The 19,295-nt window shown below is 42.8% G+C and overlaps 1 protein-coding gene across 1 annotated transcript in view; it reads left to right on the forward strand.

Annotated features, from left to right (window-relative positions):
- The first annotated feature begins 289 nt into the window (after nt 1-289).
- LOC115224418 (DNA-directed RNA polymerase, mitochondrial) overlaps nt 290-19,295 on the forward strand; it is a 55,788-nt gene continuing 36,782 nt past the window's right edge. The window contains exons 1-8 of the mRNA XM_029795316.2: nt 290-775; nt 3,776-3,892; nt 9,603-10,531; nt 12,292-12,417; nt 13,725-13,880; nt 15,502-15,570; nt 16,513-16,620; nt 17,984-18,124. Of these exons, the coding sequence (XP_029651176.1) occupies nt 736-775; nt 3,776-3,892; nt 9,603-10,531; nt 12,292-12,417; nt 13,725-13,880; nt 15,502-15,570; nt 16,513-16,620; nt 17,984-18,124 (1,686 nt within the window). The 5' untranslated portion in view covers nt 290-735. The remainder of the gene's footprint in view (nt 776-3,775; nt 3,893-9,602; nt 10,532-12,291; nt 12,418-13,724; nt 13,881-15,501; nt 15,571-16,512; nt 16,621-17,983; nt 18,125-19,295) is intronic.

Genomic DNA, 19,295 nt, shown 5'->3' on the forward strand with positions numbered 1-19,295 from the left:
TTCACCACAACTTTCTCTCACTCTTACTTCCTGTTTCTGTTGTACCTGTATTTCAAAGGGCCGCCGGCCTTGTCACTCTCTGTGTCACGCTGAATATCCCCCAAGAACTACGTTAAGGGTACACGTGTCTGTGGAGTGCTCAGCCACTTACACGTTAATTTCACGAGCAGGCTGTTCCGTTGATTCGGATCAACCGGAACCCTCGTTGTCGTAACCGACGGAGTGCTTCCACAGGTTATACAACGAAAGTGAAATAAAAAAGGGGAGAGAAGCGGGTTGTTTCTAGGGGGACGTAACTCTCGATTTATTTCCTACTCCATTATTTATCTGAAGATCTTTCTTTCGCTTAGTGTCCTCTAAGCCAAGGTTGTGTCGTCTGAACACATGCAATATATTGCTCTAAATTAATTCAGCTGAACCTTCGAAGCCCTTACGCTATATAGTTCCCCCAGCCGAAGTTGGGACTTCCACTATGTCACCTTTTCTTTACCACTTCTCCTTGACCGGGTCCTCATCCACATCATGCTGTGTGCAGACGTGAAGTTTGTGGTTTTTCTCTCGAACCACGAGGTAACAGCCGCATCCTTTGCTGGTGGTGCTGTTTACCTATCACCACCACCATCATCCTCGAACTTGATAAATAATTGTGTCGAAGCCAAACACACGCAATGTCAGTCCCGCTTAACTTCTTTAGCTCTATGATGCTTCAAGCCAGACGTCCCATCCGACGATAACATGTCACTCATACCACGCTGTTCGACGCTTTGCCGTCCGAGTAAGTCGTCCTATTTCATCTTCTATATATATTTCATTATATTTCCTTTCTTCAGTTTGTTAGATTCATCTGTCAAGAAATATCAAATTAACCAGGAATATGATAATAGCAATAAGAAGAAATACTTTATGTTTTTATTATTATTATATAACGATGAAGCATATTTTCATACTTTAAACTTAAGGCATGGTTTCGTTTGCGGTGTCGAGATATCTATTATAGACACGAGGCCTAAAATTTGAGGGAAGGAGATTATCGAGTGTCTATTACATCGACCCCAGTGCGTAACTGGTACTTATTTAATCGACCCCGAAAGGATGAAAGGCAAAGTCGACCTCGGCGCAATTTGAACTCAGAACGTAACGACAGACGAAATACCGCTAGCCCGGCGTGCTAACGATTCTGCCAGCTCGCTGCCTTAATAATAATAATAATAATAATAATAATAATAATAATAATAATAGGCGAACCTTCGGTATAGGTACACACGTGACTTTGTTTACATTTCTGAAGATAACAGAAACCCTTTTCTCCCACCCCTAACTCTAACATAAACCCTAACCCCCCTCATATATAAAAAAAACAAAAACACTTTCTTGAAATGTTTCCGGTACTTCCACCGGTACATATACCGAAGTTACGCCTAATAATAATAATAGTAAGGTAATTGTTCAGTTTGGTTAGATTAAAAGAGTAAATAAAAATTAAGGGGCAGATAAGTAGTAAAAGAAGCTAAGGGACGGATCAGGAATCGTGGACCTTCATTCAATTAGGAAAAGCTAGAGACAGTATTCTTCCTGTTGTTCATCTGCCAGTCGCAATTGAGGAGCACGTGCAGAAGTAAATGTATTTTCCAAGACTAGTCTAAGCTTGAGCAATATTGAGACAGATGGTGTAGACATACTGTTAGCTGAGAGATGGATAAACCAAGTTATTGTGGTAGGTAGGGTATGTAATAGGATATGCGTAGCCGAAATTTGGTCTGCCGTTACGTTCTGAGTTCAAATTCCGCCGAGGTCGACTTTCCCTTTCATCCTTTTGGGGTCGATTAAATAAGTACCAGTTACGAACTGGGGGTCGATATAATCGACTTAATCTGTTTGTTTGTCCTCTCTGTGTTTAGCCCCTTGTGGGTAGTAAAGAAATAGGTATGCAATAGGATAATCAAATTGAGACTAATTATAGGCAACATAATTAGAGTATTGAGATGTTACTGTTTTAATCCCAGGTCAAACTTGATTTCATAGGCATCTGATGAAAAGCACGCCAGCCATGACCATCCTTTTTTTTTTCCTATGTGCACAGATTCCGGGACAATATCATCCAGCATTGTTCTTTAAGGCTAATTTGGCTGCTATTTTTTGCAAGTCAAATGTCCACAGAGCCTTGTTGTTTGATTGAAATCATCCTCATCATTTAACATCCATTTTCTATGCTGTCATGGTTTGACAGAAGCTGGCAGGCAGAAGACTGCACCAGGCTTCACTGCCTGTTTTGGAGGAATGGTTTTTACAGCCACCCCACAGAGTTGACTGGATGCTTTTTACATGGCCCCAGCACTGGCAGGATCACCAAGTAACTTGCAAGACAAAGAGCCTTTGAGGGGTGAGGTCATGAAAGGATGTGGCCTTGTGCCAGGTGATGAGAGGTTAGAGTGTGACAGAGGAATAGAAACAGGTGTCTTACTGTAGAGATTACCCAGTCAGAGGGAGAGAAAGAGAGGGAGTAATAAGGAATGAGAGAGAGGGGAAGAGTGCAAAAGTGAGTGGGAGAGAGATGGTAGCAAAGGGCCAAGGCATAACCTCAAGGTACAGGGATTAGAATATAAATGGGATGGGAGAGTATTACTTAGGGTGCATGAATAGGGAGTGAGGACTTCACATGAATGCAAAGAGTGTGAGGGTGGGGAATGCAGTATCTAGTAAAACCAAAGTATATAGGGGAGATGGGGGGACAACAGTGATTAGGGAAGTGGGGACAGGATTGGGGAACGAGGGATAAGCATAAACATAATGAATGAAAACGAATAACTTCGTTAATACAACAGTTACTTGATCTAGAGATGGCAGCCAGTTCTCTCTCAAATCACAGCATACTGACTGAAATAAAGGAAGAATAGTCATGGTTGCTTGATGAAGGCTGACCTAGGGTTAAATAATGATAACACCTTCAACACCACAATGAGGTGAGAGGAGAGCCTTCTGTGCGGTTGTTAAACTTTGTAGAAATAGCAGCCTTCCTTGAATGAAGAACACCTGGACAATGTAGTCCTAATTATATCAAAAGACAGGATAGTTATGGCTGGAACACCTTTGATCAAACGGCTCATCTTTTATCATATTTCTATTACTTTTTTCATGTGGCCTCAATAATGCTGGTTGCACAAAAAAGGTGCCACCAGCATTATTATGCAGAGAAAATATGTAGTCTTAGATACACTATATCTGAATAAAAGCGGTGATGGTCCCAGTTGGAATATTTTAAAATTAGAAATCTGGATCAGAACTAACCCGAGGTGAAAAAACATTATATCACTTTGTCTGAATAAAAGACAAAAAAAAGGATGGTCATGATCAGAAGACCTTTGATCAGACTTCTGCAGCACCTAGGCTGACCTGGGGTTAAGCAATACAGCTGCTGTTCTTCACTCCTGCTGCAGAGCGTGGGCTGCGGATCATTCCGAAAAGCTCTATCTACGACGATTTCATCTCTATCGAAGGAGAGGGTCTTTCTCCATCCGGGTTGCGGATCCGTGGAATAAGCTGCCGGATGAGATAGTGAAGATGCCGTCGACCGCTCGGTTCAAAGTCTCTCTTGACCAGAAATGGCCTGAACTCTTTGTATAACCACCCTCCCTCTACATAACTCCCTGTCCCCCTACATGGTCTTGCTTTTGCTTTTTGTGCCAATAAAAATTGAATTGAATTGAGTAACAATATGGTTACATGCTTCGCTTTTATTTTATTGCTATTTTTTCAAAATATGCTTCTGTCTTTGTAGGCTGCCTCTTTTCCTGTTTGATCAAGCATTATTCATCTCACCCAAAGACAGTTTCATCAAAACTACAGAAGAAGAAGCTTTTCCGTGAAATTTGCAATCACAAAGAATTGGTGGCCTGTGAGATTATTAATCAGTTTTCTATTGATTTCTCTTCTACATCAAATGTTTTCACTGTTTATACACACCAGCTGATGTCAGAACATTTCATCTGTAGTAGTAGTATATACACTACATATCTTCACCACCACGTCAAATTATGTCACCTCTCATTTTCAACATACCTGTGCCACACCTGTGTGTGTGTAGAAAATCAACATAGAAACTTGTGGCTTTCTTTAACACACATATCATACAACATGCATATACACACATGCATGCACACATATCTATGTCTGTATTTGTGTTTGTCTTTTCCCCACCACTTGACCATTGGTGCTGGTTTGATTACTGCCCCATAACCTAGTGGTTTGGCATAATTGACCAGTAAAATAAGTACCAAGTCAATTTGTCCAACTAAATCCTTCAAGACAGTGTCCAGCATAGCCACAGTCCAGCAACTGAAACAAATACAAATAGAAGGGTAAAAGATGTGTACATTCTATAGTGGATCTTCCTTTGGTTTTGGCAATGAGCATTTGCTTGACCAGCAGTACTATTCTCTCTCTTTTACTTGTTTCAGTCATTTGACTGCGGCCATGCTGGAGCACCACCTTTAATCGAGCAACTCGACCCCGGGACTTATTCTTTTGTAAGCCCAGTACTTATTCTATCGGTCTCTTTTGCCGAACCGCTAAGTAACGGAGACATAAACACACCAGCATCGGTTGTCAAGCAATGCTAGGGGGACAAACACAGACACACAAACACATCATCATCATCATCATCATCATCGTTTAACGTCCGTTCTCCATGCTAGCATGGGTTGGACGGTTCGACCGGGGATCTGGGAAGCCAGAAGGCTGCACCAGGCTCCAGTCTTATCTGGAAGTGTTTCTACAGCTGGATGCCCTTCCTAACGCCAACCACTCCGTGAGTGTAGTGGGTGCTTTTTACGTGCCACCTGCACAGGTGCCAGGCGAGGCTGGCAACGGCCACAGTCGGATTGGTGTATTTTATGTGCCACCGGCACGGAAGCCAGACGAGGCGGTGCTGGCATCGGCCGCGAGTCGGATGGTGCTTTTTACGTACCACCAGACCAGGGATCCTGGCTGGTTCAATTCGATTTCGATTTCGCTTGCCCCAACATGTCTTCGCAAGCAAGGGGGTTGGCATGGGTGCCTGTTGTACGGTCAGATTGGTGTATTTTACGTGCCACCGGCACGGAAGCCAGTGGAGGCGGCGCTGGCATCGGCCACGAGTCGGATAGTGCTTTTTACGTACCACCAGACCAGGGAACCTGGCTGGTTCAATTCGATTTCGCTTGCCCCAACATGTCTTCGCAAGCAAGGGGGTTGGCATGGGTGCCTGTCGTACGGTCAGATTGGTGTATTTTACGTGCCACCGGCACGGAAGCCAGTGGAGGCGGCGCTGGCATCGGCCACGAGTCGGATAGTGCTTTTTACGTACCACCAGACCAGGGATCCTGGCTGGTTCAATTCGATTTTGACTTCGATTTCGATTTCGCTTGCCCCAACATGTCTTCGCAAGCAAAGGGGGTTGGCATGGGTGCCTGTCGTCGGATGAGGTTCTATATCGACTTCGCTTGCCTCAACAGGTCTTTGTGTCCAAGGGAGGAAAGGCATTCATAAGTGGGCTGGGCTCACTTGTCCTGCCTGGTCTTCTCACGTACAGAATATTTCCTCAGTGAGGCCTAAAGTTCGAAGGTCGTGCTTCACCACCTCGTCCCAGGTTTTCCTGGGTCTACCTCTTCCACAGGTTCCCTCAACTGCTAAGGATTGGCACTTTCTCACACACCTATCTTCATCCATTCTCGCCACATGACCATACCAGCGCAATCGTCTCTCTTGCACACCACAACTGATGCCTCTTAGGTACAACATTTCTCTCAAGGTGCTAACGCTCTGTCGAGTATGTACACTGACATTACACATCCATCGGAGCATACTGGCTTCATTCCTCACGAGCTTACGCATGTCCTCGGCAGTCACGGCCCATGTTTCACTGCCATGTAGCATGGCTGTTCGTACACACGCATCATACAGTCTGCCTTTTACTCTGAGCGAGAGGCCTTTAGTCACCAGCAGAAGTAAGAGCTCCCTAAACTTTGCCCAGTTACACTTTCAGCGCACCCACCCCCACTACTGACTTGGTCACCTAGATAACGGAAGCTATCAACTACTTCTAGTTTTTCCCCTTGGAAAGTGACTGAAGTTATTTTCTGCAGATTTTCGGAGGTTAATGCTCCTGAGCATCTGCCACATACAAAAACTATCTTCCCAGTTAGCCTACCTTTGACATTGCTGCACCTCTTATGTGTCCATAGCTTACACTGGGTACATCTTATAGAGTTTCTACCTACACCTTTTCTACAGATCGAGCAGGGCCATCTTCCTGAAGACATTTGTGGATTGTCTACCTTCCTACTTATTAGTACTTTGGTTTTAGCTAGGTTGACTCTAAGGCCCCTCGATTCTAAACCCTCCTTCCACACCTGGAACTTCTCCTCCAGCTCTGATAGTGACTCAGCAATAAGAGCAAGGTCGTCAGCGTAGAGGAGCTCCCAGGGACAACCTGTCTTGAATTCCTCCGTAATTGCCTGTAGGACTATGATAAATAAGAGGGGGCTGAGTACTGAACCCTGGTGGACCCCAACCTCTACTTTGAATTCTTCTGTGTACATGTTGCTAACCCTAACCTTACTTACGGCATCTCTGTACATGGCTTGCACAGTCCTCACCAGCCATTCATCTATCCCTAGTTTCCTCATTGACCACCAGATAAGGGATCGGGGGACCCTATCAAAAGCTTTCTCCATGTCAACAAAAGCCAGGTACAGGGGCTTATCTTTGGCTAGGTATTTCTCCTGCAGCTGCCTTACCAGGAATATAGCATCCGTGGTACTTTTCCCTTGCACGAACCCAAACTGCATCTCATCTAAACTAACTCTCTCTCTAATTAGTTGGGCTATGACCCTCTCCGTAACCTTCATTACTTGATCCAACAGCTTGATACCTCTGTAATTATTTGTATCTAGGGCATCACCTTTACCTTTGTAGCAGTTGACTAGTATGCTGCTACACCAGTCATTAGGTATGACTCCTTCGTGTATCACCTGGTTGACTATACGGGTAACTAGGTTATAGCCGACACTGCCAGATATTTTGAGCATCTCTGCAGTAATTCCTGATGGGCCTGGGGCTTTCCCTGTCTTCATGCTTCTAATTGCCTTGGCTACCATGGAACTATCAACTCGGATAGCTGGTCCCTCTGTTGGGTCAACATTCGGCAGACTCTCTTTATCCCATTCATTTTCTTTATTCAGCAACCTTTCATAGTGGCATCTCCAAACCTCTCTCTTTGCATCCTCATTTAGCGCAAGTGAACCATCATCCATGCGAACACACTTCTCTCCTACCACATCACGATTCTCTCTCACACACTCTCTTGCAACACGAAATACCTCAAGTCTTTCATCCTCACGGCTCAGAACATTGGCAAATTTTTTCTTCTCCGCTTCCCCTCTGGCTAAATAAACCTGTTTCCTAGCTTCCCTTCTGGCTGTCTGATACAATTCCCTGCTACCACCGTTCCTCCAGTCCTTCCAAGCCTGTCTCTTTTGTCTAATAGCCCTGTCAACCACAGAGTTCCACCACCATGTTACTCTGGGTCGAGATGGTACTTTGCTCCATCCACAGATCTGGTCAGTGGCTGTCAGCAGATTGTCCCGTAGAAATCTCCAGTTGCCTTCCACATTAAGTGAAGCTATATCCCCTTCTATTTCGTCAAAGGCTTCGAGTAGTATGTCTCTAAATCTCTGTCCATTTGCAGGATCTTTAAGCTTCCAGACCCTTCTCCTCCAAGCAGGTCTTCTTCTGGGCAACCATTTAGCTCTGATCCTGAAGTCGCTAACTACTAATCTATGTTGAGGAGTACATTCTTCGCCTGGAAAGGTTTTGGCATTTATAAGCAGCCCTCTTTCCCTTTTTCTGGCAAGGATGTAGTCAATCTGGCTGGTGTGTCTGCCAGAACAGTAGGTGACTAGGTGAGAGGTGGGTTTCCTGAAGTTGGTATTGCAGACCATAAGGTCATTTGCATCGCAGAACTCCAGCAGCCTGGTTCCCTCCTCATTTCGAGAGCCAAAACCGTAGCCTCCATGGACGCCATGGAAGCCCCCGACATGCTGTCCGACATGTCCATTGAAATCACCTGCCACGAAGAGAAGGTCACTGTCATTTGTCAACGAGGTAGTCCGCAATAGGGTGTCATAGAATTGGTCTTTTTGTCCTTCTGGTAGTCCTGGTTGAGGGGCATATGCCGAGATGATGGTAGCTGTCCTGTGGTGAAGGACTAATCTAATTTTAATTACTCTGTCACTTACTCTGACTACCTCGATTACCTTACCCACCCATTTCTCTGCAAGAAGTATACCCACGCCCCCGACCCCGTCAGTGTTCCCTGCCCAGAAAATCTTGTACCTGTGTTCCTTGCCTGTGAGGAGCCTAGCGGAACCTCCTCTCCACCTTACTTCCTGGATACAACATACATCCACACGTCTCCGTTCAAGCAGCTCTACAATCTCTCCAGACCTACCTTTCAATGTGCCAACATTGAGTGTGCCAACTCTGAGGGTGTGGGAGGTGTAGGCCTCTGAGACCCTGGGATGAGGGACAGTCGTGTCATGTACCTGAAAAGAAAGCTTGCAGTTGGCAGATTTCATACTGAAACACTAGACTTCAACCTGCATACATTTCACAGTTTTTGCGCTATATGATCAACCTGCATACATTTCGCAGTTTTTGCGCTATATGATCAAATAAACCCTACATGGGGATGGGGGTGGGGGGTGGTAAGTAAGACTGGGTTAGAAACTTCCATACAGCTGCATACGTTTCACCGTTTTTGCTCCATATGATCAAAAAGAACCGACGTGGATGTATACGCGGGAGGGGGGAGTCAAGACAGCGGTAGAAACTTCCGGTTATTGGTGGAGGTTCGCCTCGAAGGAGCAGCGAGAATGAATATAAATCGTAGGGAATATTACACACCATCTAGAAACTTTGGAAATATTAGTAGAACGTAATTTAAATGAGAGGGGGCGAGATAGTACTTGTAAGAAGTCGGGGCCTGAAAACAAAACAGACAGGAAGCCGAGTTGGCAATGGCGATATAGATAAAGATAATAGAGAAACGGGATTAGGTTTACGATCAGCGCTTAAAAAATATGAATGAATGACAGGTTAAAAAGTGAAGAACGCTTATCTGGGCATATTTCTGAGATCCGTGTTGTCATCAAGTAGCTCGAGAAATGGGACGAAATAAAATCGTACACTGGTTTATAAGGAGTTAGGGATTGGGGGGGGACGCATATATATATATACATATATATGACGGGCTTCTTTCAGTTTCCGTCTACCAAATCCACTCACAAGGCTTTGGTCGGCCCAGGGCTATAGCAGAAGACACTTGCCCAAGATGCCACGCAGTGGGACTGAACCCGGAACCATGTGGTTGGTAAACAAGCTACTTACCACACAGCCACTCCTGTTTCATAACATTTTTTAAAAAATCGTTTTAACACTGATGTTTACTAATTGAGACAACATAAATGGTATTTATTTCTGTTCTGTCATTTTCTCTTTAAATATTGAATGTGTGTCTGACATTTTTTTCCTTTTTTTTTTATCGTGATTTCGTTATTTTCTTTCAGTGTTGAATGCTCGTCTAAGCCACTTGCAGGGATCCAGTGATGAATTCCATGTCCTTCGACCGGCACACCACGATGGCAGTTTTGAGGACCGTTTGCAAGAGCTTCGTTATTTTTACGATAGTGCACCAATTGGTTTTGAAAGATCAGTGAGTGAGTGTCCACTTTCGGGCATTACTCCTGATTTTATAAAAGAACTCGTGACAACACAGCAGAAACTGACAGAAATCAGCAGTGATGTGTGGCATCAAGACTACAAATCATTCCACAATCAAATGATGGCTGTCATTAAGAAATCAAAAGGGAAGAAGAAACAACCTGTTTCTTTAAAAACCACAAAACGAAACTTAAACTTAAAGGCATCACGGAAAGGAAAAAATGTTGCTGATAAATTACACAAACAAAAAGAACTGTACCAAACTGTTGTTCCTACATTGGTCTCTCCTCTTGGGGAATGGTCTGCCACTGAAGAAGATCTTGCCTCTGGAAAGTTTTCTACCTCAGAAGAAGTTTCTGTCCCAGGAGGGGATTTTGTCAATGACTTGAAAATTATGCATGATGGTCAATTTGTCAGTGATGAAGAAGTCCTCCTATCTGAAAGGAGTCAGGCACATTTGTACAGTGACATAGACACAGAGGAGGTTAACAGTTTTACAGACACTTCAAACCAGATGGTTCCTGGTTCAGTAGATCCTAAACCCTGCTCTACGCCAGATGCTAATTTGGATTCACAAAATGCCGTTACAACAGCAGCTGCTACTGTCAGTACTGCTAATACCAAAGCCAAGACCAAATCTCGAAGCAAAAAGCCACTCATAAATCTAAAAAAAAGTCGAAACTTAGAGAGATGGCGGCAGAACCCGGTTGAAATGAACTTGATGTTCAATAATGACTTAGAGGCTTATGTCAATGCTTGTCTCTTCTCTGGAATGGTAAGGGTTGTTTTGCTACTCTATTACTTTTTTGCCCACCAACATCTATCAACACTTCTTTAGCTGGAACCTTTGTCGTTATTGTTTAGCTTGTCATCATCATCGTCATCATCATCGTTTAACGTCCGTTTTCCGTGCTAGCATGGGTTGGACAGTTCGACCGGGGTCTGGGAAGCCAGGGGCTGCACCAGGCTCCAGTCTGATCTGGTAGTGTTTCTACTGCTGGATGCCCTTCCTAACACCAACCACTCCGCAAGTGTAGTGGGTGCTTTTTACGTGCCACCTGCACAGATAGCCATAAATTGCCTCAGATGGAGCAGACCTATGGTGAAAGGCATTATGGTCTTCGCCATTTCCTTTTTTTTTTATACATGTAAGATCACATTGTCTAATGTTTCCTTCATTTTTCTTAAGATGGTAGGCTGAGATTTGAAGGAGATTTTGATATTTCTAGCTGATGAAGTTACTATACAGAGGCTTGATTGCTGAACCTTTTATCTTTTACCGTATTTCTATTACTTTTTTCATGTGGCCTCAATAATGCTGGTAGCACAAAAAAGGTGCTACCAGCATTATTATGCTGGAAAGTGGTTGGCATTAGGAAAGGCATCCAGCCATAGGAACCCTGCCAAAGCAGACATCAGTGCATGATGCATTTCTTGGTCCCATTGAATCCTGTCAAACCATGCATCCCATGAGTGGACATAGACCAGTCCCTTCACATAACCCCAGAGAAAAAGTTACAAGGTCAGGTGAAGCTATTTCGACAGCACCTTGTCTTCATCACCAGCATTCCCACCCCACTACCCTGGCAGATTCTCATTGAGATAAACCCACACAGTGAGCTTCCAGTGAGGTGGGGACCCTGTCTTGTTGAAAAATGAAGTGTTCGTATTGATCTGCAATAAACTTATCAATCGGCCAGTTCTGAAGCATTTGCAGATGAATATTTTACTGGTTCCATTTCTCTCATAGAAGATTCTTGGAAATGGCACAGAACAAATAATTGTCAGGATAAAACATTAGAGTTAACGACTGTCAAACTTGGTGCAGAAGAAAATCAGACATTTCATTCTTAATGACTGGATATTTCCATTTACTCTCTCTTTACTCTTTTACTTGTTTCAGTCATTTGTCTGCGGCCATGCTGGAGTACCGCCTTTAGTCGAGCATATCGACCCCGGGACTTATTCTTTGTAAGCCCAGTACTTATTCTATCGGTCTCTTTTTGCCGAACTGCTAAGTGACGGGGACGTAAACACACTAGCATCGGTTGTCAAGCAATGCTAGGGGGACAAACACAGACACACAAATACATATATATATATATATATATATACATATATACGACAGGCTTCTTTCAGTTTCTGTCTACCAAATTCACTCACAAGGCATTGGTCAGCCCGGTTCTATAGTAGAAGACACTTGCCCAAGATGCCACGCAGTGGGACTGAACCCGGAACCATGTGGTTGGTTAGCAAGCTACTTACCACACAGCCACTCCTGTTTCACAACATTTTTTTAAAAATCGTTTTAACACTGATGGAACAAAGATGTTAAGTGATGATGATGATGATGATGAACAACAAACTACGAACCCTCTAAATCACATACATGATTGCTGATTTAGAAGTTTTATAGAGTTTGTCGACGTGGCTGTATTATATTTTCCCACCCTACTTCTCCTCTTCTTATTTTGATCCACTCCTCATCTTTATGTGTCAGGCCCTTCCAGTAAAACGGTTTCTTTGATCCTTTAGGTGAACAAAGCTTTGGCCATCATCAAGTTCTATAACTACCAACACAAGCACCGACCGGCTGAAGTTACACTGAAGATCATAAAACCAGAGATTTATAGCAACATCATGCATGCACTGGCTAAACAGGTGAGACAATATATATATATATATATAGGTGATATATATATATATAGGAGAAGGCGGCGAGCTGGTAGAATCGTTAGCGTGCCGGGCAAAATGCTTAGCGGTATTTCGTCTGTCATTACGTTCTGAGTTCAAATTCCGCCGAGGTCATCTTTGCCTTTCATCCTTTCGGGGGTCGATAAATTAAGTACCAGTTACGCACTGGGGGTCGATGTGATCGACTTAATCCGTTTGTCTGTCTTTGTCCCCTTTGTGTGTAGCCCCTTGTGGGCAGTAAAGAAATAAGAAACATTAGCGCGCCGGGCGAAATGCTTAGCGGTATTTCGTCTGTCGTTACGTTCTGAGTTCAAATTCCGCCGAGGTCGACTTTGCCTTTCATCATTTCGGGGGTCGATAAATTAAGTACCAGTTACGCACTGGGGTCGATGTAATCGACTTAATACCTATGTCTGTCCTTGTTTGTCCCCTCTGTGTTTAGCCCCTTGTGGGTAATAAAGAAATAGGTATTTCGTCTGTCATTACGTTCTGAGTTCAAATTCCGCCGAGGTCGACTTTGCCTTTCATCCTTTCGGGGTCGATAAATTAAGTACCAGTTACTCACTGGGGTCGATGTGATCGACTTAATCCGTTTGTCTGTCCTTGTTTGTCCCCTCTGTGTTTAGCCCCTTGTGGGTAGTAAAGAAATAGGTATTTCGTCTGCCGTTACGTTCTGAGTTCAAATTCCGCCGAGGTCGACTTTGCCTTTCATCCTTTCGGGGTCGATAAATTAAGTACCAGTTACGCACTGGGGTCGATGTAATCGACTTAATCCGTTTGTCTGTCCTTGTTTGTCCTCTCTGTGTTTAGCCCCTTGTGGGTAGTAAAGAAATAAATATATATATATAGGAATGAAATATTCTTCTGAGTGTTACAAATACATATATATCTGTGTGTGTGTGTTTGTTTGTTTGTGTTTGTGTTAATAGGGTGCATTCCAGAAGTTTTCAGACTTTTTCTGGAGAGATATTTATTGATTTTAAGGTACAAAACTCTAATCTCTTTCAAAATATGATTCTCTCATTTCAATGCATTTCAATGCCAAGTTCTGATTTAGCTGGGTTAATAAGCCTACATTTAGGATTGGATAGGAAGTTCTTTTTATGGTCTTTGATAGTTATAAAGGCTTCTTTTTTGGGGAGGACCTCTATTTTTTTTTTTTTACCTAATTTAAGTCCGGCGGCAAAAACAGATATTGTAGTTTGTTGATGTTTGCAGTTTTTGTTTTGTTTTCTATAGTTTCTTTGCTTGTTTATTTTTTTCAACTTTTACAGGGAAATTTTGATTCCATCCAGGAGCTCTTTAAGATGATGAAGATCCATTTGAAACCAACCTTGCAGTGTTATGCTGCTTGTCTTGAATGCCTTGGCAGGAAAGATTCTCCAGATTTTCAGCTTGGGGAACATATTCTTCAGGATTTAAAGAGAGACGTAGGTAGCTTCACATCACTTGTCAGATAAGACCACTTCATAACTAAACTAATACTACTTGTTGACTACTAAAGGCCACTTGACAGCTACACTATGGCTATCATCATCATGATCATCATCATTTAATGTCCATCTTCTATACTGGTATAGGTTGGATGGTTTGATTCAAGGCGGCGAGCTGGCAGAAACGCTAGCACACCGGGCAAAATGCTCTGTGGTAGTTCGTCCGCCGCTGCGTTCTGAGTTCAAATTCCGCCGAGGTCGACTTTGCCTTTCATCCTTTCGGGGTCGATAAATTAAGCACCAGTTACGCACTGGGGTCGATGTAATCGACTTAATACCTATGTCTGTCCTTGTTTGTCCCCTCTGTGTGTAGCCCCTTGTGGGTAGTAAAGAAATAGGTTTGATTGGAGCTGGCAAGCCAGAAGACTGCACCAAAGCTCCACTGTCTGTTTTGGCAAGGTTTTTACAGCTGGATGCTCTTCATAATGCCAACCCCATCGCAGAGTGGACTGGGTGCTTTTCATGTGGCACCAGCACTGGCAAGGTCTGTTTTGGTATGGTTTTTATGGCTGGATGCCTTTCCTAATGCCAACCACTTTACAGAGGGGGTTTGGTGCTTTTCATGTGGCTAAACTAAAGCCACCTACTGGCCAAACTATATAGATAACTAGCAGTATCGCCTGGCGTTGCTCAGGTTTGTAAGGGAAATAAGTATAAAGCATTTTTAGAGAGTTATAGCCAAAAAATAGCAAAAAAATGGGAAAAAATGATGGTAAATTTTTTTTGAGAGTTAAAAAAGGTGGAGTTGCGTCCCCTAGACGGTCTGTGGTTTGGGTTTCTGATTCTCGACCCCATGTCGAATTTATCGATTTTTTTCAGAACTGGGGGAACTTTTCAAAATTTTCGCTGCGTTAGTTTTGAATTATGACATTGGGCTATGTGTGTGTCAAGTTTCATCAGAATCGGTTGAAAGCCGTGGTCAGAGTGAGGGTACGAGAAAACAGACACACAGAAAACGCACAGACAAACTGCCATTTATATAGAGAGAGATATGTCTAAAATAAAGACAGGACATAGATAATGTAGTCCGAAGTAACTATGCTTGAATATAAGACCGAATGCATTAAATAATATAGTTTTAAGTATACGATGTCTCAATAAAAGACAGGCCACAGATGATGTAGTTGGAAATATACTGCGTCTGAGGGTGAACAACAGAAATAGAACGTGTAAGGAAAGAAATATCCCAGGCCCTTACTGGATTATTCAGGAAAAGATTCTGTTTACCTGTAGAGTACCAAGTGTAACTTAACTAGGTAGAACACCCTGTACTCTTGAGTTGTTGAACAAGTCCAAAACTCAGAACGCAAGAAGTGGCAGTAAAATAACTGACTGAGAATTTAAACGATGTTGCAGAATAGGCTTAATTGAACCATAATATTCTCTCACTGTCTTTCTCTCTTACTTCCTCTCTCTCTCTCTTTTACTCCCTCTCTCTCTCTCATACATTCTCTCTGTCTTTTTTGCCTCTCCCTCCTCCCTTTTTTCTCTGTCTCACATCTCTACCTTATGCTCTCCTGCCACTTCCACTACTGGTACTACTTTTCCATTTTTTCAGGGTTACTCTGCATCACAGATATTTGACAGTTGTACATTCAGGAGAGATGAAAGACAATATGTATTAAAGGTGAGACATATATATGTGTGTGTGTGTGTGTGTGTGTATCCCTGTATGTATGTATGTGTAAACATACACACTACATATTTATATATATATATATATATATATATATTATGAATAAGAAGAATGAAGTGAGAATTTTTTTTACATGAATTTGTACTTGTTTCATCTGAATTCATCATCATCATTGTTTAGCGTCCGCTTTCCATGCTAGCATGGGTTGGACGGTTCAGCTGGGGTCTGGGAAGCCAGAAGGCTGCACCAGGCCCAGTCTGATCTGGCAATGTTTCTACAGCTGGATGCCCTTCCTAACGCCAATGTCATACCTGCTGTCGATGACGTTTTTCACCAACAGGATGAAAGTTTCTTCACCAATGAGATCCAAGTACTGAAACACTGATGGAAGAAGTGTGTGGATCACAAGAGGGACTATGTTGAAAAATAAACCTCATTTGGCCACATTTCATGAGTATTTGGTCAGCACACAAACTTTTCAACTGACTTTAGTATAACAATATTCATGAAAGTTTTGGTTTTCTTCCTGAGTTTTCTTTCAACAAGGAGGTTTTTCCCTCTTTCTCAAAGGCTGTCATTACTTTCAAGACAGTACTTCTTGATACACCAAACATTTCAGCTGTTTTTGTTACGCTAGCGCCTGCCATACAAGCACCAACAATTTTACCTCTTTGAAAGTCTGATAGATCTTTCATTTAATGAATTTCAATTACCTTTTTCTGATGATATCTGAAAAGAAACAGCAATTTTAGCAAAACATATTAAGCAACACTAATAATGAATCAGAAACATAGAAATAAACAAGCTTTTGACGATTTCATAGATATTTCAAAATTATGCTATGATGCTAGGTGTTTCCATTATTTTGTCCAACCCCTGTATATATATATGTGTGTGTGTTTGTATGTAATGTGTAATAAATATATATTACAGGCTCTGAAACTGATCAGTCTTGATTATGAACCATCTAGCAAAGAAATCAATATGAAATATTCACGAAATATACTTCAAGACTTGAATACTCCTCCACTCCTTGATACGGTAAGTCCTTTTTTGTAAATCATATCTGAATATGTGTGTTTTGAGTGTGTATGTGTGCACATACATGCACAGACCATCTGTATGAATCTCTTTGTTTTCTATGAATGTGAGATTTTCCTATAAAAAACAGGATTCGTTTTTAATCATTTTGGCACATTTTCACCTGTTTTTTTTTTAATTGATACTTGTGTGCATATTATGTGTATGTGTGGAGGCACATGGCTTAGTTGTTAGGGTGTTGAACTCATGGTCATAAGATTGGGGTTTCATTTCCTGATTCGGGCAAGACACTTCATTTCATGTTGCTCCAATCTATACAGCTGGCAAGGATGAGTAAGTCTGCGATGGACTGGTGTCCCATCCAGGGAGATATATATATATATATATGCCTGGGAAACTGGCCCTGTGCCCTTTATGGACTAACCATTATCTATATGTGTTTATGAGGATATATATTATATGTGTGGAGGCGCAATGGCCCAGTGGTTAGGGTAGCGGACTCGCGGTTGTAGGATCGGGGTTTCGATTCCCAGACCGGGCGTTGTGAGTGTTTATTGAACGAAAACACCTAAAGCTCTACAAGATTCTTGCAGGCAGTGGTGGCGATCCTTGCTGTACTCTTTCGCCACAACTTTCTCTCACTCTTTCTTCTGTTGGCCTGCTCGCTTAGCCAGCGGGGTGGCGTCATTTGAAGTCTAAAACAATGCGAGGCACATTGTGACCAGCGATGTGTAGCAACATCTGATAACCTGGTCGGTCACGGTGATATTATATTTATCATGGATATAGATGAATGTGTGTGTGTGTGTGTTTATGTCTCTTTGTCTTGGTATCACATGGTTGTTGTAAATGGATATCACTCATTCCTAATATTCTACGAAAATATGTCTGGCAATGGGGAAATATTACTTTGCTTAGAAACAAGCAAGAGTTGGTGACAGGAAGGGCATCAGAAAATCTGCCTAATAAACCTTATCTCACTCATGCTGCATGGAAATTGGATGTCAAAATAAAGCTGGTGATGTATAAGCTAAAATAATGGGATGATGTAAGCGTCGGCTGCGGGATCACTCTGAAAAGCTCTATCTGCAACGATTTCATCTCAATCGAAGGAGAGGGGCTTTCTCCGTCCGGGTTGCGGATCCGTGGAATAAGCTGCCGGACGAGATAGCGAAGATACCGACGACTGCTCGGTTCAAAGTCTCTCTTGACCAGAAATGGCCTGAACTCTATGCATGAACACCACCCTGTACATAACTCCATGTCCCCCCTACAAGGCCTTGTTTTTTGATTTTTGAGCCAAAAAATTAACTTAACTTAACTTATATATGCTGATATATGTCTCTCTGTTTCTTATATGAAGATGATTGAAAAGAATCCTTATCATGGAGTAGTGGATAACGACCATCTGAAGAAACAGTTATTGTTACAGCATAAGCGGGAATGTGATGACCATGTGGTGCTAAAGTCTGTTATCAACCAAGAGAAAAGCCAGTCTTCAACTGTAAGTATTCTACAAGAATTTGGTAAGCATAGGAAGAAGTGTTTATGTAGTCCAGAATGGAGCGGTACTGAAACAGTTGTACTAATATTAAACTTAGAAGTGCCAATCTCTAACTGTGGAAGGAACCTGTGGTAGAAGTAGAGCCAAGAAGACATGGGACGGGTGGTGAAGCATGTTCTTTGAACTTTGTTCCTCACAGAGGCAATGACTAGTGACCAAGACCTTTGGCGATATGCCATGCATGAAAAGACCTCTCAAGCCAAGGGAAATCAATTCTACTATATGGCTCAGAAACCTGGGCGTTATCAAAGCTTGAGAGGCAGTAGGATGGAACCTACACTCGCCTCCTTATGAGAGCTCAAAATCTCTCGTGGAAGCGCCATCCAACCAAAATGCAAATATATGGCAAACTACCACCTGTGTCATCTTTTGTGAAAGGTAGGAGAGTCCAGTTTGCTGGACATTGTTGTAGAGCTGAAAACGAGGCAATTTCTACTCTTCTCCTCTGGAAGCCATCTACTCGCAATACCAGAGGGTGCACATTCTCCTACCCAAATGTAATCTCCAGGGATACAGGCATCCAGCAACAGGACCTTCGTAATGCCATGATGGACCGTGAAGTCAGGTGTAGCATGGTAAATTCCATTGTCTCGACCACGGTCGAACAATGATGATGATGAAGGGAAATCAGTCGTGGCCAATGCTGGTGTCATGTAATTGGCATGTAAAAAGCACCTTTCAAATATTGGGTCTCATGGAGGCAAAAGTGGCCAATGCTGGTGGCACGTAAGATGCACCTTTCATGTGTCGGGCCTCCCAGAGGCAATGAGAAATGACCGAGACCTTTAGCATAATGCCATATTTGAAAAGATCCATCAAGGCAAGTGAAATCATAGTTATGGCAGATACTGGTGTCACACAACTGGCACGTAAAAGCACCCATTACACTCTCAGGGTGGTTGGCATCAGGAAGGGCATCCAGCCATAGAAACCATACCAAATCAGACAGGAGTCTGATGCGACCCCCCCCCCCCAGCTTGCCAGCCCTGGTCAAACTGTCCAACCCATGCCAGCATAGACTACGGACGTTAAAATGAGGATGATGATAGTATGCTGATATCATATTAGGGCGGCAAGCTGGCAGAAATGTTAGCACGCCGGGTGAAATGCT

Source organism: Octopus sinensis, linkage group LG25 (assembly GCF_006345805.1).
Source record: "Octopus sinensis linkage group LG25, ASM634580v1, whole genome shotgun sequence".
NCBI classification, from domain to species: Eukaryota; Metazoa; Mollusca; class Cephalopoda; order Octopoda; family Octopodidae; genus Octopus; species Octopus sinensis.